The 20,997-nt window shown below is 45.6% G+C and overlaps 2 protein-coding genes and 1 long non-coding RNA gene across 4 annotated transcripts in view; 1 reads left to right on the top strand and 2 right to left on the bottom strand.

The window, feature by feature from the left end:
* Positions 1-299: 299 nt before the first annotated feature.
* On the bottom strand, positions 300-4,271 carry RPL37A (ribosomal protein L37a). The gene is made up of 4 exons (XM_069574527.1): positions 3,199-4,271; positions 2,699-2,827; positions 2,060-2,142; positions 300-423 (listed from the first exon to the last, which is right to left on the bottom strand). Exons 1-4 carry the CDS (start codon positions 3,199-3,201, stop codon positions 360-362), a joined length of 279 nt encoding a protein of 92 aa, XP_069430628.1. The 5' UTR covers positions 3,202-4,271; the 3' UTR covers positions 300-359.
* A 3,485-nt stretch (positions 4,272-7,756) lies between these two features.
* LOC138432872 (uncharacterized) lies at positions 7,757-15,952 on the top strand. The gene is made up of 2 exons (XR_011254011.1): positions 7,757-7,878; positions 11,496-15,952. It is a non-coding gene; the product is annotated as an uncharacterized lncRNA (long non-coding RNA).
* Positions 15,953-16,138: 186 nt separating this feature from the next.
* SMARCAL1 (SNF2 related chromatin remodeling annealing helicase 1) overlaps positions 16,139-20,997 on the bottom strand; it is a 53,746-nt gene continuing 48,887 nt past the window's right edge. For both annotated transcript variants that reach the window (XM_069574524.1, XM_069574525.1), the window contains exons 17-18: positions 20,092-20,188; positions 16,139-17,009 (exon numbers count right to left, since the gene is read on the bottom strand). In XM_069574524.1, the coding sequence (XP_069430625.1) occupies positions 16,797-17,009; positions 20,092-20,188 (310 nt within the window). In that variant the 3' untranslated portion in view covers positions 16,139-16,796. The remainder of the gene's footprint in view (positions 17,010-20,091; positions 20,189-20,997) is intronic.

Genomic DNA, 20,997 nt, shown 5'->3' with positions numbered 1-20,997 from the left:
GCAGTATACGTCATCTTAGCCTTTAAAATATTAAAAAAATACATATTAACTGTGATTTAAAAATTGCATTTTCTGGACCAATCTACTTCAAAGAAGTCTATCTGAAATGACTTAGGCTCATAATCTTATGCCATACATCATTTGACTACTGAAAAAAAAAGCAACTGGACTACAACCCACCTCAGCATGTTTTCCCAAGAAAAATTTAAAGGATTTTAATTAAGCTCTTATTTTAGAAAGCAAAAATAATGCAATGCAAATAAGAACATCTAAGCAATAAAATTAACAAGCCAACGTAATTCTGTTAGATAAATTAACCCATTTATTACAGGCTAGCAACGTTATCGATGGTGGCGCTTCTACTGGTCCTTCAGTTCCTTCAGTCTTCTGATGGCAGACTTGACTGTGACAGCAGAGGTGGTGCTGCAAAGAAAAACAAGGTTGGTTCCACACTAGTCGCATGCGAAGTGGCAGATGGGAACACGCCTCACACTCACAATGCAACCCCAACGACGGCATCCACTGGCCATTGCATACATCTGACTGCTCACAGACAGGAGAGCACGAAATGAGCAGCAAAGAATGACTGAGAGAGGCTGACTACACTCACTAACAAGGAATGGGCAGAATGTCAGAAGAAACTAGTAAATTGAAGGATGGTACAATGAGAGATGTCAAGGAAACAATGTCTAAGGCAGCACAGCTGACTAAAGCACACTGTGGAAATGAGGAAACAATGTTTTCCTACAACACTCAGGCACTGTACCTGAAAAACCACTCCACCGCATGTGGCAGATGAATCCTAATTCATTTATCCATCACAATCAAGAGCGCTCTCCATTTTCCCTTTTGTCCACACAGAACCCCAACAAGGTGCTTATATATATATGTCCACATCATTTCAACATTTTCCAGTATTTTACACTGCTTCAATTTTAAATTTAACAAAAACCAAAAGTTCTAACTACACTAGCCAAATCATTTTACTATGTGACTAATGCATGGGAAATAGATGGGGAAACAGTGTCAGACTTTATTTTTTTTGGCTCCAAAATCACTGCAGATGGTGACTGCAGCCATGAAATTAAAAGACGCTTACTCCTTGGAAGAAAAGTTATGACCAACCTAGATAGTATATTCAAAAGCAGAGACATTACTTTGCCAACAAAGGCCCGTCTAGTCTAGTCAAGGCTATGGTTTTTCCAGTGGTCATGTATGGATGTGAGAGTTGGACTGTGAAGAAAGCTGAGCACCCAAGAATTGATGCTTTTGAACTGTGGTGTTGGAGAAGACTCTTGAGAGTCCCTTGGACTGCAAGGAGATCCAACCAATCCATCCTAAAGGAGATCAGCCCTGGGATTTCTTTGGAAGGAATGATGCTAAAGCTGAAACTCCAGTACTTTGGCCACCTCATGCGAAGAGTTGACTCACTGGAAAACTGAGGCTGGGAGGGATTGGGGGCAGGAGGAGAAGGGGACAACAGAGGATGAGATGGCTGGATGGCATTACTGACTCGATGGACGTGAGTCTGAGTGAACTGCGGGAGTTGGTGATGGACAGGGAGGCCTGGCGTGCTGTGATTCATGGGGTTGCAAAGAGTCGGACACAACTGAGCGACTGAACTGAACTGAATGTTGGACAGCACGAGTTTATAAGCTAGCTAAAGGGAAACCATGTCAGCCTTCAGGTTCAGCAATGAATCTCCAGATTAGAGGCCTTCAAGGATGGCTTAAATTTCCAGAATTGGATAAAGTCCAATATAATCAACAACCAACACAGAAGTTTCTCTCTGCAATTATCACTTGGCCCTTGTCAGTCACAAAGTGGAAGCACCTCAACCAATACTGTTTAGAATAGCAAAGGTGTGTTGGCCAGATGGCCTCACATGTACAGCAATAAGCTAAATGACCTCTTAATTTTTACAAAAACAGCCTGCCAAGCAAGTGTTGTTCAGCAGTCAGCCCAACTAGCACATCTGTTAAAATTAGCCCATCCAGCGACAAACCTGAATTTTGACATGGCCCCCACGCTTTCAAACACTGTAAAGAAATGGACTCACTTGTAGGTCCAGGCACCACCAGCTACTGTTTTCATGCAGGAACCACAATGCCAAATGCCCACAGCTCTTCTCTTCATCTTGGTCTGTAAAAGATAATCGATTTTTCCTATGACCAAAGAAAAGCCTTTTATTTTACAAATATCTAGGAGTCTGATAACACTAGGAAGCTAGAAATGGTGTATTTTGTGAGATTATTTGTGTTTTTTTCCCTAATTTCAGCGTCTCTGGTGCAAAATTTGCATTCTTCATGGTGACATAGCCAAGGATGTGAATGATCTGCCCTCTTCCCCCACCTCCAAAAACAGTATTTCTGCACACAGTAAACAAAAATCTCTAGCAACACCAGCAGACAAAAGTTGACAGAACCATATTCCACAAAGGAGGTTTGACTTAGGCTGGGGCTGTCAAATAATTTCCCCCCCTTTAGCTCCCAAATGGTTTTCTTTAAAGGAAAAGCGTTTGACAAAGGCCGAAGATATAAACACCACTCTTATCTCAAAACTGGTCACCAACGGGTGTGCGCACCTCACTGCTCAACAACTTAGAGTCAGCAAACTATTTATGAACTTCCTTCGAGAGGACCCGTTTCCGAAGGAAACCATCCCGCCCTCGTCCCTTCGCGTCCAGAGACCATCTTACTTTGCCACAGAAGGAGCAGGTATACTTGGCATGCTGGCTGATTTCAATTTTCTTCACCATTTTTCTGAGGGAGGCACCATAACGGGTCCCGTACTTGCCCACGATTCCGACCTTCTTGGTGCGTTTCGCCTGTTAAGAATAAATTAAGAGAGAAAGCAGATATTAGAACTCAGGAACGGGACTTCGCCACTCCATCAAGTTTCGGCGCCTCCACACGCCATTCTTCCACCTGCCCACCTAGCTCTCCACCCCCCAACCCTATCCCCGTAAACCCAGGGCCCACGGCGGGCCCGGTGCCCAGGGGCACCCGGTGAACCCAGCCTGGACGCGCCAGCCCCCGCCAAACCGCCCAAATCTGCGTTCCAGAGGACAGGCGAGGGTACGCAGATCGCGGACACGGGACAGAACGGGCGAGCAGAGGCAAGTTAGGGCAAATAAACCAAAAAAAGGGGCAGATGCAAGCGGATAGACGTTTAGGCCTCATCCTGAACAACACTCACCATGTTAACGCAACCTAGATCCGAGCCCAAGAGGAAGATGGGAAGTGCGCAGGCGCGGTTTTGGGCCGACGAGAGGAAGTGGTGTATGGGAGGCCCAGATAGGAACTGAACTCTATGGTCTGGAGGTTTTCTCGCTCCGGTGCCTCCAGGGTAGTGTGGCCGGAGGTCTCTCTGACGGATTTACGGTGATTTACAAATTGTAGCGACAAACTGTGTAGCAGAAGCTCTTTCACATATCGACATTATCGTACGTATATCTCACGAAATCCTGCAAAGAAAGTACGATTTCCTCCATTTATAGACAAGATTCAGATTTTAAGTAATTTGCTCACTCATTAGCACTTGCTGCTGCTGCTGCTAAGTCGCTTCAGTCGTGTCCGACTCTGTGCGACCCCATAGACGGCAGCCCACCAGGCTCCCCCGTCCCTGGGATTCTCCAGGCAAGAACACTGGAGTGGGTTGCCATTTCCTTCTCCAATGCATGAAAGTGAAAAGTGAAAGTGAAGTCGCTCAGTCGTGTCCGACTCTTAGCGACCCCATGGACTGCAGCCTACCAGGCTCCTCCATCCATGGGATTTTCCAGGCAAGAGTACTGGAGTGGGGTGCCATTGCCTTCTCCGCATTGGCACTTAGAGAAGTGCTTAAAATACGATTTCAGATCTCACCGCTTTATACATTGTGCCTTCTAAAAGCAGCAGGCCCTGTGGTTGTGGGTAGTGGGGATATTTAAACTGAGTTTTGTCTTTATATATTTCTGCATTTTTCTAATTATCTCTTAAAATGAGTATGTATTTATAACTAGACAAAAATGAAAAAAAAATCTCTAAGTCCATTAGAAATGTGTACACCTCGCACTCAGATCTTGGTTTCTAATATCATTCTACAATGAAAGGAGCCAGAACTCCTTGGAGAAATGACGATCCCAGGACTGCTGAAGGACATATGCAAGATGAGCCTGGAGTGTTGTAGTGCCAGAAAGTAGGGAAGTGCTTAAAAACCAAAACAAAAAACCCTGCTGTGATGGAGCTATGTCAAAGAGACAAGATAACCAACTGAAAGAACTCCCAGTGGATAAGTCTGGACATTTTTGAGCAAAGAAAATCAAGTTTTGTTGATTTTTAACCCAGAGTAGAAAATAAATGACCATGAGTCCATGCTGATGTGAACAAATGATTGAATAAATGAATAAATGGGGGAGAAGAGGCAACTCACTCTTGCAGAATTCTAAATAATTTATGTGGATTCTCTGCTCTCTAAGAAGGGGGATGTAACTCCTCACTCCTTAACTGTGGGCTGTGTAGAGTGATTCCTTCCAAAGAGCACAGTATGGGAAAGCGAGGAAAGAGTAACTGCACAGTGGAGAAACCTGCCAAACACTAGCAAAGCCGAGTCAAGGTCAGTATCAACAGTTATAAATCATGGAGATAGCATGTCCCTCTGATATGGTGCGATGACAGTGGCACTTTAGTTTTGTGGTCTTGCTTCAAACCCATAACCGAAGTCCAATCATGAAAAAAAAAAAAATCAGACAAATGCGAATTGTGAGGTGTCCTACAAAATCAAGATCATAAAAAAAACAGAGTCTGAGAAATTGTCACAGTCAAGGGGAGCTTAAGGAGACATGAATGTAAATGTAAAATGGGATCCTGGAACAGAAAAAGACATTAGGTAAAAAACTAAAGAGCTCTGAATAAACTGTGGACTTTAGTTAATAATAATGTATAAATATTGGTTCACTGGGGGCTTTCCAGATGGTGCTAGTGGTAAAGAATCCACCTGCCAATGCAGGAGGCATAAGAGATGTGGGTTTGATCCCTGGGTTGGGAAGATCCCCTGGAGGAGGGCGTGGCAACCCACTTTAGTATTCTTGCCTGGAGCTTGGCAAGCTCTGTGCATAGGGTCGCAAAGAGTCAGACACGACTGAAGTGACTTAGCACGCATGCACATATTGGCTCATTGATTATAATAAATGTACCATACTAATTAAGATGTTAATAACAGAGGGACCTGGGTTTTTTTAAAAGTATATGGGAACTGTGTATAATCGCTTTGATTTTTTTTTTTTTTTTAGGCCATGCTGCACTGGCATTTGAGATCTTAGTTCCCCAACCAAGGATCAAACTGGTACCCACTGCAGTAGGAGCATGGAGAAGGCAATGGCACCCCACTCCAGTACTCTTGCCTGGAAAATCCCATGGACGGAGGAGCCTGGTGGGCTGCAGTCCATGGGGTCGCTAAGAGTCGGACATGACTGAGCGACTTCACTTTCACTTTTCACTTTCATGCATTGGAGAAGGAAATGGCAACCCACTCCAGTGTTCTTGCCTGGAGAATCCCAGGGATGGGGGAGCCTAGTGGGCTTCCGTCTATGGGGTTGCACAGAGTCGGACACGACTGAAGTGACTTAGCAGCAGCAGCAGCAGCAGTAGAAGCATGGAATTTTCTTTTTCCTTTGCTTCACTAACAAAGGTTTATTATTTTTGTCTTTCTTTTAAATTATTTTTAATTGAAGGATAATTGTTGTATGTTGTGTTGGTTTCTACCATATATCAACGTAAATCAGCCAGAGGTATACGTATACCCACCCTCCCTCTTAAACCTTCCCCCCACCTCCCACTGGGAGCAAGAAGTCTTAACCACTGCCAGGGAAGTTTCTCTTCAGTAAAAAAATTTTTATTTATTTATTTATTTGGGTGTACCAGTCTTAGTTTCGGCATGTGGGATCTAATTCCCTGACCAGGGATCAAACTTGGGCCTCCTGCCCTGGGAGCATGGAGTCTTAGCCACTGGACCCAGGGAGCGCCCCCCAACACCTTTTTTTTTCTTTTTATAAATCTTAAACTTTTCTAAAAAAATAAAGTCTATTAAAACACACACACACACACACACACACACACACAAGCCAAGATCACAAGTGAACTCCATGAAAACAGAGTCTCAGTTGTCCACCTTTGCATCCTAGGACTGAGCACAGAGCCTGGCGTGACAGTGGCAATGGATACATGTTGCATAGGGAAATGGTACCTTGCATGGTATAATGTTGATGATGAGTTTTTAAGGGGATTTTTATTTGTCTGGGCTTCTCTGCATTTCAAGGTCAATCCACTTATGTTAGAACTAAAAAAGGCTTTAATATAGCTCCAAGTGGAAACTGAGGCCCAGAGAGGTCAAGGGACTCGCCCAAGGTCATAGAGCCAATGAATGACTTCCAGACAAGTGCTCTTGCTACCGTGTCACAAGATCTGAGCTGATTCCTCAGGTGCAAAATGAGTATACCATAACATTTAAGGTTCTTGAAAAATGAAAGTTCATCACTCAGTCGTGTCCAACTCTTTGTGATCCTATGGACTGTATGTACCCCGCCAGGCTCCTCTGTGGATGGAATTTTCCAGGTAAGAATACTGGCGTGGGTAGCCATTCCCTTCTCCAGGAAATCTTCCAGACCCAGGGATCCAACCTGGGTCTCCTGCATTGGAGGCAGATTATTTACCTTCTGAGCCACCGGAGAAGCTTAAATAACTTCTATGAAGTGCCTAGTGAGCATTTCTAAATGATGGTTATTATTGTTGAGATGATGATACCTGATTTCAATATCTCTTAATGCTTTATCCGTCCTGTTTTCTGTTCTCCCACACTCAGGGTACTATGACAGATTTGTTTTCTACTTTTACCTTAAAAATATGCCCATCTCTTTTCTCTTTAATTTCTTTAGCTTGAACACAATGAGACTATTAAAGTCTTGGCTGTTGCTACCTGCCTCGTGGGTACCACCGATGGAGTAGGGTGTGCTCAGCATCCCTCAGTTTCACCAGAGTCTCCATTCACACATTCTCTGTGCCTCGAGGATGAAGGATGGCAGGGGGCCAAGGAAATCAGTCTCTTTTCCCTCAGAAGAGAAACACACTGCTTTTGGGGGATGACTTCTGGAAATTTCTTTACCCAAACTATACCCTGCCTCCAGAAAACTATAAATTAAAATATATTGGACACAAATGGGACTGGTGAAGCAGTGCTGAGGAACAAGCACTGGGGAATTCCCGAGTGGTCCAGCGGTTAGTCGCTCAGAAGTGTCTGACTCTTTGTGACCGCGTGGACCATAGCCCACCAGGCTCCTCTGTCCCTGGGATTCTCCAGGCAAGAATACTGGAGTGGGTTGTCTTTTTCTTCTCCAGGGGATCTTGCTGACCTAGGGATCAAACTCAGGTCTCCCACATTACAAGCAGATTCTTTACCATCTGAGCCACCGGTGAAAGTGAAATCTTGGGCTTCCCAGGTAGCATTAGTGATAAAGAACCCGCCTGCCGATGCAGGAGACGCAAGGAGATGAGGGTTTGATCTCTGTGTAGGGTAGATCCCTTGGAGGTCATGACAACCCATTCCAGTATTCTCACCTGGAGAATCCCCATGGACAGAGGAGGCTGGTGGGCTATGATCCCTAGGGTCACAAAGAGTTGGACTCCACTAAAGCGACTTAGCAGGCACACCAGTGGTTATGACTCAGCACTTTCACTGTGGTGTGGCCTGGGTTCAATCTCTGGTCAGGCCCAGCCAAAAAAATAAAAAGAAGCAAAACAAGCAGTCTCACGGTCCTCCTGTTCCAGCTATTCCAGTCTGTGCCTCTCAGTCAAGCAGGAGCTGGGGAAGGACAGCCAGCCTGGCACTGGGGCAGCCTGAGCTGAGGTGAGCTCTCCTGGGTTGGGTCTAGGGTCTAGTTTAGATCATCTTTTAGTGTATTTACCCCCTCCCACCCCATCTTCTGTATAGCTTCCCCTGTCTCTGACCTTCAGAGAGATAGAGAAAGAAAAAGCAAGAGAAGAGAGAATGCTTCGGTAGGAATGCAGTAGAGTGGCTGAAAATGAGACACTCCATTATAAGAGGAAATTGTTCATGTTCAGAGTAATTTTTTCAAAACCAAACAATTCTCTTTAAATAGCAAGCGTGAGGATGTACAAATAGCACTCTCATGAAATCAGCTCTAAGTGGCTTCAGAGAATTGTGCGAGGAGTCTCAATTTATCTTATCTGTGGGCTCGTAAATCTCATCCCCATTAAAGGACCATCAGGTATACAGGTTGTTAATGGTGATGTGTACCCATAAAAGTCTCCGTCAAAAGCTCTGCTGAGTCACTCCCACTCCACCAGAGCCAACAGAATTCACTTTTTGCTTTCATAAAAATAAATAAAAGTTGCTTCCAGGGAAGAGTGCTTTTAGCTGTTTCATCAACCAGTTCTCTTGGGGGCATATGCAACATTGTATTTTTGAAAGAAATCTGAGGTGCATGCAACATCCTATGTTCATCTCATGGTGCAGACAGAAAGGGCTCATCCCGGAGTCCTGGGCCCCTGGTTGTTTTTTCACTTTGTGCCTGAAGAGCTCTTTGTTCACTCTTCACTGGTGGCCACAGATGAAAGTGAAGTCTGCACAGGACTGTTGAGAGTGCTGTGGGCCCAGCTCGACTGGGAGGGACTGACCAGCAAGAGGAGGGCAAAGCTGCCAAGGCCTGGACACCTGGGAAGAATTGGGTGTCAGAAATGGATTCTTTCCTTCTTCCCTTCTCTCTCCACGTTTACTGCATGGCATGTAGGATCTTAGTTCCCCAACCAGGGATGGAACCCATGACTCCTGGAGCGGGAGCTCAGAGTCTTAACCACTGGACTGCCAGGGAAGTCCCTACCTGGCCACTCTTAAAAGGGATAAGGGAGATCAATATGACACAATGGCCAAATGTGTTATGTATAATAAAAGGAGCCATTGCCAGTAGGAAGAGTTTGATATAATTTTTATAAAAACAAATTTTATGTATATTTACACAGATTTGTTTGTATAGGGAGTAAGTTACCAGTGGTTTCATCCCAAATTGTTGAGTTATCCCAAAGAGTTATCACATCTAGGAAATAGGGCTGGGAGTAGGGTGGGGATATAGAACTTTCATTTTTGTATTCAGACATTTCTAGATTAATGTTTACGTAGGATTTATAATAACGAATAGAGCAGTGGGTGAAGGGACAGGCTTTTCAATAAGTGGTGCAGAGATAACTGCATCTTCATATAGAAAAAAATTAACTTTGATCTTGTCTCACCCCTTGTACCCAAAAATAAACTTCCGGTGGATTGTTGATCTAAACATTAAAAGCAAAACAATAAAGCTTCTAGAAGATATTGTATTTGCAACTTTGGGGTCATGGTTACACAGGTATTTTATATTTTGTTAAATTGTAAATTTGTTTCATGAATTCTTTGGCATATTCTATTTCATTAGCCTCCCCCAAATAAAGGTTAGAAAGAAGAGTAAGAGTGCCAGGTACTCAATGTATCTGTTGAATGGTTTGGGGTAGGGAGCATGTAGGCAGAAGGTGTCATAATACCCCAAAGACTATGACTCACAGGCTTCTCAGTGCTGTCTGCGATGATAAGGAATCCATTTTCTTCTCGGAGAAACCCCCTACCCTTGGAAAACACACCACCAAAATAAAAGTTAGGTATGAGAGACTGTCAGTGACTCCTCCTTAAGCTTCTAAGCCTTTTTTTAACCTTGTAATCCTGAACTTGGTAAGAAGTCAGAGAATAGGGTGAAAAGATAAGATTGGACTTCTTTTCATCCCCTTTGCAGTTTAAAATTCACTTGAAAAGAGCTTCAGAAAGCATCATTTCCAATAGATAAGAATGCACAGATAAGGCAAAACCCCAGAGTCAGCAGTGAGGGTACGGCACCTCCAGCTGTTTCTCAGCTCTCCCTCTGACCTAGAAAAAGGCTTGTGGGAAACCAAGTAGGAAAAGACATGATTAATTCACGCACAAGTGGATTGAGGCCAGCAGGATTCCTTACTGCCTCTCAGAGTCTTCCTGATGCCAGCCCTCGAGGCAGAAATTAACCAGGGTCATTCAGGGAACCAGACTTCACTTGACAACCTGGTGAGGAGAGGCAGAGACAGCTGCAGAGGGCCTTTAAGGGGAACACTGTTGGCGGGGACAAGAGTGGGATGAGATGCCCCCAGATTTTCTTCATTCCAACTGACATTTCCAGAAAACATGGTGGATGGTGGTGTGCGTGTCTGGACTGAACTGCAGAGTGAAGGAGGAAGTTAGTGTGGAAATCCTTCCTTAAACCCAAAGGTATTCACTACCTAAATAAGTCCAAATGTCTTTTACTGAATCACAGAAATAGCTGGACAGATCTCAACACATTTCAGAGATACATTTGGGGAGGTATAACGTAAAATATATAGGCTGCATGGGGTAAATGGAATTTGCTTTGGAGGACTTCAGAGACATCTTGGGGGGAGGGGGAATTTTTCTCCAGAGTAGCTGAAACTGAAGTTTAACTGGAGGCCTCAGATAGTGGCTCAACAGGCCATCTTAATGATACTAAGACCACAAAGGAAGAATGGTTTCAAACTTGAGCACCCTCCCACTGGCAGGCACTGACCTGACACCTGGAAGTATCTCAAAGGCAGGCCCTGGGATGAATGCAGCAGGTTATCTGATAATTTGATTTGGAAGTGATTCTTCCAACTGGCACTGTATGTTTCAGAATCACCTACACATTCACTTTTACTTTGAAGTGTACCCCTCGTATCCTAGCCACACTCCTGGAGTGAGAAGTGATTATTAATGGAAGCAGGAAATGAGGTCCTAAGCAATGAAACAACTTGACCAAACAGCAAAAACTGGGGATGTCCACAGACTCATGGGAGAGGGCTTCTGAACATTTCTCAAGCTGTGTGATTTAAGGGCATCATGCAGGGGCTAAGGAGAGGCACTGGGACACACTGGGGAGAAACGCTTCTTTCTGAAACTCAGGATCTGACTATGATCCCAAACCTTTTTGCTTCCGGAGCCTCGACTCATTTCAGCAATTTGTCCTTAATGAAGAGACTGTATTCTTTCCAATGAGCTCCCAGGACAGCAAAAATCACATGGGCAAACTTACTGTAGGATTGTTAGCATTTCTTTTCAGAGGTTCTGTCCCCACTGGGCCAGCTGCCAACAGGCTCCCTGGTGCACAACTGACCCTGTCCTTCTCCATATCTGCATCGTTCACATGTCCGCTGCAGATGGACAACAGCCATGCAGTGATGTAATTGGCTCTCCAGAGCTGCTGCTCATGAAGGGACTTAATACAGCTTATGTGAAAGAGATGGGAATACCAGACCATCTGACCTGCCTCTTGAGAAACCTGTATGCAGGTCAGGAAGCAACAGTTAGAACTGTACATGGAACAACGGACTGGTTCCAAATAGGAAAAGGAGTACGTCAAGGCTGTGTATTGTCACCCTGCTTATTTAACTTCTATGCAGAGTACATCATGAGAAACGCTGGGCTGGAGGAAGCACAAGCTGGAATCAAGATTGCCAGAAGAAATATCAATAACCTCAGATATGCAGATGACACCCTTACGGCAGAAAGTGAAGAAGAACTAAAGAGCCTCTTGATGTAAGTGAAAGAGGAGAGTGAAAAAATTGGCTTAAAGCTCAACGTTCCGAAAACTAAGATCATGGCATCCAGTCCCATCACTACATGGCAAATAGATGGGGAAACAGTGGAAACAGTGTCAGACTTTATTTTGGGGGGCTCCAAAATCACTGCAGATGGTGATTGCAGCCATGAAATTAAAAGACTCTTACTCCTTGCAAGGAAAGTTATGACCAACCTAGACAGTATATTAAAAAGCAGAGACATTACTTTGTCAACAAAGGTCTGTCTAGTCAAGGCTATGGTTTTTCCAGTGCTCATGTATGGATGTGAGAGCTGGACTATAATTGATGCTTTTGAACTGTGGTGTTGGAGAAGACTCTTGAGAGTCCCTTGGACTGCAAGGAGATTCAACTAGTCCATCCTAAAGGAGATCAGTCCTGGCTGTTCATTGGAAGGACTGATGTTGAAGCTGAAACTCCAATACTTTGGCCACCTCATGCGAAGAGTTGACTCATTTGAAAAGACCCTGATGCTGGGAAAGATTGAGGGCAGGCGGAGAAGGGGGCGACATAAGATGAGATGGTTGGATGGCCTCACCAATTCAATGGACATGGGTTTGGATGGACTCTGGGGGTGACGGACAGGGAGGCCTGGTGTGCTGCAGTTCGTGGGGGTCTCAAAGAGTTGGACACAGCTGAACAATTGAACTGATGTGATCAAACAGCAGCCTCTGCTCTATGTTAATCACTCTTAGAAAAATACTTAAGTTCCTGTTTGGGAGGAAATGATAGTAAAATTTAGGTAGACCATTTGTCCTCTGGAAGTTTCCAACAAGATTACTCGTTGTTAAAGACAAATGTGGTCAGGTGGAACAGCTCTCAAAGTTAAAAAATAAAATGCAAAGCTGGGAGTGAGATAGTGTGGGACAACCTCAGGTGGCCCAAGGGAGAGCCCTGGCAGGAGTTCTCTCCCAGGCCTTTGGTCCTGGATCTTCTCCAGACAACCACAAGTAGTTCTAATGTCAGTGGGTGATGAGGAAACCAAAGTCCTGATTATTCATGGAGATCTGGGGCCCCAACAGGGAATTCAGTGGCAGGATAAACCAGCAGGTGCAGCCTCAGCTGCTAATCCCAAAATCCCTCAGAAAGACAGAAGAAGCATCTCATGCCCCTTAAGCTTAGGTGTTCGGGTGGACTTTCTGAAGAGCTCTGACCCTTCGGGGAAGTCAGGAGCAGGAAATTGATAATGGTGATTAATAGGAAGAAGTCATCAAAGGCCAGGTTTGACCCCAGAAAGCAGCAAGGTCAGCGTCTTCCTCGTTATTCCCTGAGACTGGAGCTTACAGAGGATGTGACCCTCAGCAGACTGTGCTGTGATCAGAGAGACTGAACAGCAGTGAGGGGGCTGGGTGGCCCCCAAAGAGCCCCTCTCTCAACTGCAGTGGTCTGGGAGCCCAGGATAGGGTGCTCAAAGAGACAGAAAGGGGTACCTCCCCGGGTCTCATCCTAGTCTGTTGAGCAGAGAGCCGACTGGGGGCCTGCAGAGAGACCAGGCAAGGTTCACAGACACTGCTCACCATCCCCCCTCCTCACCAAGCATCGTGGGCCTCCTGCCCTGGCCAAGTGGCACACTGACCCCTAGAGTGGGCCCTGGAGGGGGCCTGGCTGCCACGCTGCTCTGTCTCTTCCCAGCCGAGACACCCTCGGTTCAGCTTCTGCATCTACACAGTGAAAAGGCAGCTACCTACCTCAGGGCTGGGGTTCACCGTGTCCGTACGTGAAAAGTGATGGGCCTGGTCAGTGCCCCACGTCTGCAGCACGGTGCAAAACCGTTCGGGCCTAACCTTCTGTATAGCTCCCGAAACCCTACTCAGTGCTCTCTGGTGACCTAAATGGGAAGAAAATCCAAAAACGGGGGGATATGTGTATATGCTTTGGGGGCTTCCCTGGTGACTCAGTGGTACACAATCTGCCTACAGTGCAGGAGACAGAGGAGATGCAGGTTTGATTCCTGGGTCAGGAAGACCCCCTGGAGGAGGGCATGGCCACTCACTGCAGTATTCTTGCCTGGAGAATCCCATGGACAGAGGAGCCTGGTGGGCTACAGTCCATGGGGTCACAAAGAGTTGGACACAACGGAAGCAATAGCCGAAATGAAAACACATCATTGTAAATCAGCTATACTCCAATAAAAATTAATTTTAAAAATCATTTAGACCTAAGAATCCACACCAGCAAATGCGGGGCTCACTCCAAGCCAGCACTTACGCCTGCCCCCTGGCTTTGCACACCACCAACTAGAGCAGCAATGCCTTCATTTTCTAAACACTTTAAAAAAAAAATCCACTTCCTGAACTCCCATTTGGATCCTCCTCTTCCCAACCCCATATGTGGAGTGCTTGGCTTTGGGTCAGATCTGCTTTGCTCCTGAAGCCACCAACCCCCTAGATGATCTCATGCGTCCCCATGACCATAAACACCATTCACAGCAGGGGAAGGCAGAGTTAGAAGACTCAGATCCCCTACTGCCCACAGAACATGTCTGCTTGGATGAACCTTGCTATGGCTGGGTTTTCCAGAAACACACTGAGATGGAGTTTGGGACGCAAGAGGCTTATCAGAGATGGCCTGTGAAAGGAAGTGGGAGGACGCAGGGCAGAGGCAGTGAGCTGTGAGGCTGACAACCCAGTGTGAAGTGAGAGTTGTGCAGTGAAGAGCGCCCACCGGAGGTGTCTTGCACCAGACCCACCTTGCTCGGCCCCTGATGCATGCTGTCCCTTGAAAGGTGTAATCAAGTGCTCTGCCGCCTGAGATTCACCGGAAGTGGTGGGCAGGTGGAGGCTATTTGCTGAGTATACTTTCGCAGCTGGGCGGCAAGCTCCTCCTCCAAGGGAAGCTGGGCAAGAGTTGCCAGGGCTGCCACAGCTTGTCCAGGGGCCACCTCAAACTTGGTAAGACCATAACCAACCGTGGACTTCTCCCTGCCCCCCAACCTCTATTCTCCCACCTTTGTGTGTGTGTGTGCGCGTGCTGGGTCTTAGTTATGGCATGCCAAGATTTTCGATCTTCATTGCACAGCACGTGGGATCTTTAGTTTTGGCATGTGAACTCTTAGCTGTGTAGTGTGGGATCTAGTTCCCAACCAGGGACTGAACCTGGGCCCCCTGCATTGGGAGCATAGTGTCTTAGCCACTGGACCAACAGGGAAGTCCCCTTCCCTCCCATCTTTTTAATCTCAAAGTGGCCAAGAGTACTAGCACTTTGCTGAGGGCAAACCCCAAGGTCTCAGAATTGACTCTTACCTTCCTCAAATGCCCACGGTCAGTCCAACCACAAATCCTTTCAGCTTTACATCCAAGATCTATCCAGATTCCAACCACTCACTTCCTTCACACTGCTCCCTGTTCAACCACACCCCAGAGTGTCCCCCGTGGTCAGTGGCTAGAGCTCAGGAGCCCCTCCTACCAACTGGTCCCTCTGCTCATCCTTCCCGATTTATTTTCTACAACCAAACTGGGTGATCTTTTCAAAATATAATCAGACTGCCTCATACGCCTGCTCAAAACCAGTCAGTGACTTCATGTTCAGGATGAAATTAAAAAACCAACCCGTTACCAGGACCCAGAAGGGCTACGCCATTTGGACTCGGTCTCTCTCTTCAATGTCATCGCCTTACTCTTCCCATGTGCTACTCCACTCCTCCCTCCCCTCTCTAAAGCTGTGGTGCCAACACAGGAGCTGCCAGACACAAGTGGTCACTGGAAACGTGGATGTTCAGACTAAGATGTGCTGGTATGGGTGTCAAACATACGCTGGATTTTGAAGACTTGGTATGAAAAAAAAGAATGAAAAGGTTCAGACTTCCCTGGTGGTACAGGGGCCAAGAATCCACCTGCCAATGCAGGGGACATTGGTTCCGATTCCTGGCCTGGGAAGACTTCACGTGCCTCAGAGAAGCTAAACCTGTGTGCCGCATCCACTGAGCCTGAGCTCTTAAGGCCCATGAGTCGCAATTACTGAGCCTGTGTGCCACAATTACTGAAGCCCACGAGCCAAGATCCCATGCTCTGCAACAAGCGAAGGCACCACAATGAAAAACCCACACATTACAACAAAGAGTAGCCCCTGCTCACCACAACTAAACAAAGCCTGTGCAAAAGTAACGAAGACCTAGTGGAGCAACCCCCCTCAAAAAAAGAATGATAAGTTTCTTAATTTTTTAATAGTGATTATGTTGAAATGACAGTACCTTGACTGTACTAGGTTAAAGTATTACTCAGTTGGTCCTTCTTTGTTTTTAAAAATGCTCTTCAGAAAATTAAAATCAAATATGTGCCTTATGTCTTGTTTCTATTGGACAGTGTTACTTTATACCAGGGGTTGGCAAACTATGGTCTGTGGTCTAAATTCTGCTCACTGCCTGTTTCTGTAGGGCCTGTGAACCAAGTCCAGTTTTTACATTTTTAAATGGTTGAAAATAGAAGAATGGTAATTCATGACATATGAAAATTATATGAAGTACAGAATTCAGTGTCTGGAATAGAGTTTTATTGGAAAAGAGCCATAGTCGCTTGTTTCCGGATCGTCCATGGCTGATTCTGCACCACAGCAGCACAGCTGAGTGGTTCCAACACAAACATCCTGACCCATAAAGGCAAAATTAATTACTCTCTGGCTATTTATAGAAAAAGCCTGTCAACCCCTGCTCTACACACTTAGCTTACTTTACCTTTCTTCATAGAAAAATACTGCCCCTCCTGTTAATATGATAACCTTGGCAAAAGCGTGTACTTTCCTTCTTTGTTTAGTGAACTCCTGTCAGCACCTACAACAGGGCCTGGCACATATTAAGTGCTCTATAAATATTTGCTGAATCAATACATTTAAAAAAATCTAGATTTCAGGGGCTGTGGAGGAAGCACCTTGTTAATTAAAGAACATGATTCACCATTACTACGACCTACTATCTGTTTCTCGGTAGGTCAAGCTAAGATTAATTAAGACCCAGGCAAACCCACACATAATGAAAGGAAATGCTGACACTTGGCCTGGTAACCCACTGGGCTTGGAGACAGAGACCAACACTGAAGTAAGGACGAGAGGAGCATACGCTTCAAAAAAAATAAAAAGCCTCACGTTATTTTAATAAATGCCATGATTTTTAATGCTTTTTCCCCCTCCTCTTTATAGAGGAGAGGTAAAGCTGTCCCAGTTATCAAAAAATTCAAATTTCTTCTTCTTCACTGGGCTGCCTGTCAATGTGCTTTCATCCAGTGTGTCTCCCGTGTCCTGGGAACCTGGATCAAAGGACTCTGCTGCCTCCAGGAGCTCCATATCGCTTCCGTCTTCCTCGAAGGACTTCTGGAATAGGTCGTAGATCTTCTGCTGCTTTGAGTCCTTCATCAGAGGAAGAAAAGACATCAGTAACCAGGCATCAATGTTGACTTTTCCTCCACCTCTGTGGGACCAGCTCAGTAAACTATCACTCGAGCAGCCTTACTGCCTTCATGTCTGGCTTCTTCTCTACTGCTTGTTGGGGGAAAAAAAAAAAAGAAATGGTTGTGAAAGCAACAAAGGACCTGCTCGCACACTAATTTATGTTGGGAATGCTTCTCCCTTCTAAATTACAAATCACTATCTCAATGATGAAATAGCTCCCAAGCTCTCACTTCCTCCAAGGCCTTTTTCCACGAAGAGGTTAGTTAAACTGCTAAGTCAACTCCCAAATCAGTGTGTTCAGCCATGGTTTATACCTAATTTTCAGAGTGGTTATAAAACACACACTTGACGTACTGATAAGTAGATACATGCACCCATTTCTGACTGCCCTAAAGTTACAATGATTACACCTGTGCCTATGTGCTGATGACAACAGTGTAGGGCTAAAATCACACCCAGTGGTTATGACCACAACACACGACGGGCTCGTTTTCACCCCTCTGCTGACCTCTTCTCTGTCTCAGCTCCCAGGCCTGACCATCATTCAACCCAGACGTACATATTCAGTATCTCCAGTGACTTCCCACAGGTCCATAAAACCAAGCCTGTCTAAAAACCACAGCCATCTCTCACCTTAATCCTACATCTCCGAACCAGCTCCTGTTCCCTGGTTTTGATGGTCTCCCACTTCTCACCCAGTCCCCCAGGCTTGTGATCACGGGGGTATCCTGATTCCATATCTCACACATCAAGGTTGGCTTCTCCCTCTGATCCCTCCTAGGTACCTCGCAGGCAGTTTGTTTACTTGGGCCACATGGCTCTGTACCTGCCTGGACCTGAAACGGTTTCACTGCACTTCCTGCCTCAGGCCTCTTCCCACATCACCTGCCCACAGGTCTGGCCCAGGCCTGATTTTTCCCTCTAGACTGCCCTCTACTAAGATTCTCCTGTCACGTCACTGGGCACCCTGTGTCTACCTCACCAAGTCTGCTTCCAGGCCCTAGCAGGTCTCAACCCGACTAGCCACTCTTTCTTTGCTTTCATGAAAGCCTTCCACGGTGATGCTAAGTTCTTAAAAACTGATCCTGCAAGGACTCTAGATTATTCAGTAACCTGTGCCCTATGTTCGCTCGCCATTCAGGATCCCAAATATTCAGATGGGGCATGACATTAAAGGTAATTAAGATCAGGCTCATAGCAGCCATGTGCCCCCCTCTATGATAACCTTCATCAAGCTTTTGTCTGGGCAACTGAAAGTCAAGGAAATGCTGCTCACAAGGCAGCCTACTCCAGATAGAAGTAGCTGTCCATGTTCATTGGCATCTGTGATGGCAAAGCTCTGTGCTAATCTGGAGCACACACAAAGGGAAGCAAATTCCAAGATCAGACAAATATTTCACTTCCCTTCTCAGCAGGCAGGCAGACATGACCTTTTTTGCTTTTGGCTCCTATACGAGGAGGCAACATTTTCTTGTCCTAACAGTTTATAAAGTTTTCAGTTTTAATTACTAATCAAAATAAATATTGATAAACTCCATTGTATTATCTTGCATTTGTACTTTTAGGCAGAAATTCTTAATTAATTCAGAGCAACTGAGTGTCAGGCTAGTATAAATAAATGAGTTATAAATAAACCTATTCTTATTAGTTGAGAATCCTTTAAAAATAAGGCTCTTTCTTTTTAAAGGGCAAATAATAAGCAAGGCTCTGTCAAAACAGTCATTATTCAACTGAATTAGAGAGTTCTTTAAAAAGTTTAAAAATAAAGTTGTTTTTTAAAATTGGCTGATTAACTGTAAGGATAATTTATATTATAATTTATATCTCCCCGAGTATAATTTATCCCAATAATTACATCCTAAAAAAAGAATTTAGTTTGAAGTAAATGTAAAGATCACACCCTCAGACAAGTCTTAGAATCACCTACAAGACTGTGTCGATTTAAACTCAGCTTTGATGCTCAGTGATTCCACAGGAAGAAGGCACCTCAGTTTTCTGAAGAGCAAGGCTGCCTTTCAGCTCAAGGCTCAGCCCTCTGTCCAAGTTCACTCTTTAGAAACAATCCTCTCAGGACCTCCTGAATTCTCACCTTCCTCGTCAACCACCTGAGCAGGTGAATGGAGACCAGCCCTGGGAGTCTTCGCACCTCTCACTCCTCTCTTCCTTGTTTCACGGAAATGGAGGAAGAAGGGCCGTGGCCGCCATGGGGCTGGAGAGCTAGGCCAGGGCAGGCCTGCAGGGCCCAGGCTGTTCTCGCCAGAGGCAAACAGATCTCTCAGCCCTTCTGACAAGGCCCAGCCGGTCACGGAAGGATGCTCATGGGCCTCTTACTCTCCTTGATAATAATAGAGGCTGTCACACAGGGAATGCTGGCCAAGCCCGGAAGCCTTCTGCCTTGAGCTGGCTTCACGTGACCCGTGACTGTGGGCAAGCTTGTGTGAAAGTGAAAGTGTTAGTCACTCAGCCGTGTCCAACTCTTGGCAATTCCATGGACTGTAGCCCACCAGGCTGCTCTGTGTATGGACTTCTCCAGGCAAGAATAGTGGAGTGGGTAAACAGAGATTTGCAGGGCAGTTGTGGGCTAGTCTTACTCCTATGCAAATCTCTGTTCACCGCTTTATAAAAGGAGGAGACACTGAGAATAAAATGCAGCTACAGAGGGGAAAATATGTACATGAAAGCAACACCCTGTGTGAAACACTCCCCATTGTGGCCTGGGGACATGTTCTGGTGGCCAGCCTGCTGAGTGGTGCTATGTACTTTTTGCAACAATTTAGCAGTTTGCACCGGGAGTTTTTTGTCAGTTTGGCCTGATGGCTGCATTTGGAGGCCCTGGTTTTAGGAGGATCTAGGAGGGTATGTGAAAAGCAGCAGAAGTTAATGTCAGCACTTCTCCATAAAGGGATGCACACATGGATTGACCTGAGAACAACTGTAGCTGTTTATTTCGGCTCTCAGTCTGGGGGAGATTCCAGGAGTGATTCACACCTTCCTGTTCCAAACCTCAGGATGCCCCAGTGCAGGGAGCCATGGGTGTTACCTTGTAGAAGTAATCTGTGGCTTCTGTCATTTCTGAAAAATTGGTCTCAGAGAGCCCGGCTTCACCCAGAACTTTAATCTTCTCTTGAATCAGGGGCCTGTTGGGGAAGAAAGGAGCTGTAGTGCATGGACCCAGCAGACTGATTACAAGACCACCCCCACAAGCTTATGGGACAGCTTACTGTCTCACATCTCTGCAGCTCTCCAGGCACAAATACCCATTCTGAAACACCTACTTCCTCTCTATTGTAAACCAACCAAGTCAGGGCGCAGATATCAGACTCAAAGCTCTTTCTGCTGGGAGATGTGTATGAAATAAATGCCATTACAACACAATTTTGGACCTTGTGCTGTTATGAGCTGCCTGAATAACAAATCCACTAACAGAGACAGGGAAGAAGAAGCCACACACAAAGTAAAGGTCAGATGCCTCAGTCATCGTGCTAGAAACAGAGGTAGGCAGTGGAAACAAATTAGATAATCAAGAAACTTATTATCAGGAAGGAAGAAATGGAACTAGGAGAGAGCATTTTGAGATCTTTCTCTTAGGTAATGGATATGAAACTCCATAGAGTTGAAAATTTTATCCCAGTTCTGCTAAGAAAGCACTGCATGACCCAAGTGAGCCACTTTCTTTGGATGGCCCAGCAGCAGCACTGAAATTGTGGCCTTACAGTACCAGCGACATCACGAGGGGACAACGGGGGTGTTTCCTGTCTAAGCAAGAGCCTTCACATCTGGGAACAGAGTATTTTACAAATAAATTTTCACCTACATTTCATCCCAGTAAGTTCTCCTCCCTTTTCTCAGGTCAGTGGGAAGGAGCCAAGTACTCATTTCTGTAAGGTTTCCGCATTCCCCCCACCCCCCTCCAGTCACAGTAATGCTGCAAAGGGGCCAGACAGGG

This window comes from Ovis canadensis, chromosome 2 (assembly GCF_042477335.2).
Source record: "Ovis canadensis isolate MfBH-ARS-UI-01 breed Bighorn chromosome 2, ARS-UI_OviCan_v2, whole genome shotgun sequence".
Taxonomy (NCBI): Eukaryota; Metazoa; Chordata; class Mammalia; order Artiodactyla; family Bovidae; genus Ovis; species Ovis canadensis.
The sequence above is the reverse complement of the archived record's forward strand: the minus strand, read 5'-3'. Positions and strand labels throughout refer to the sequence as shown.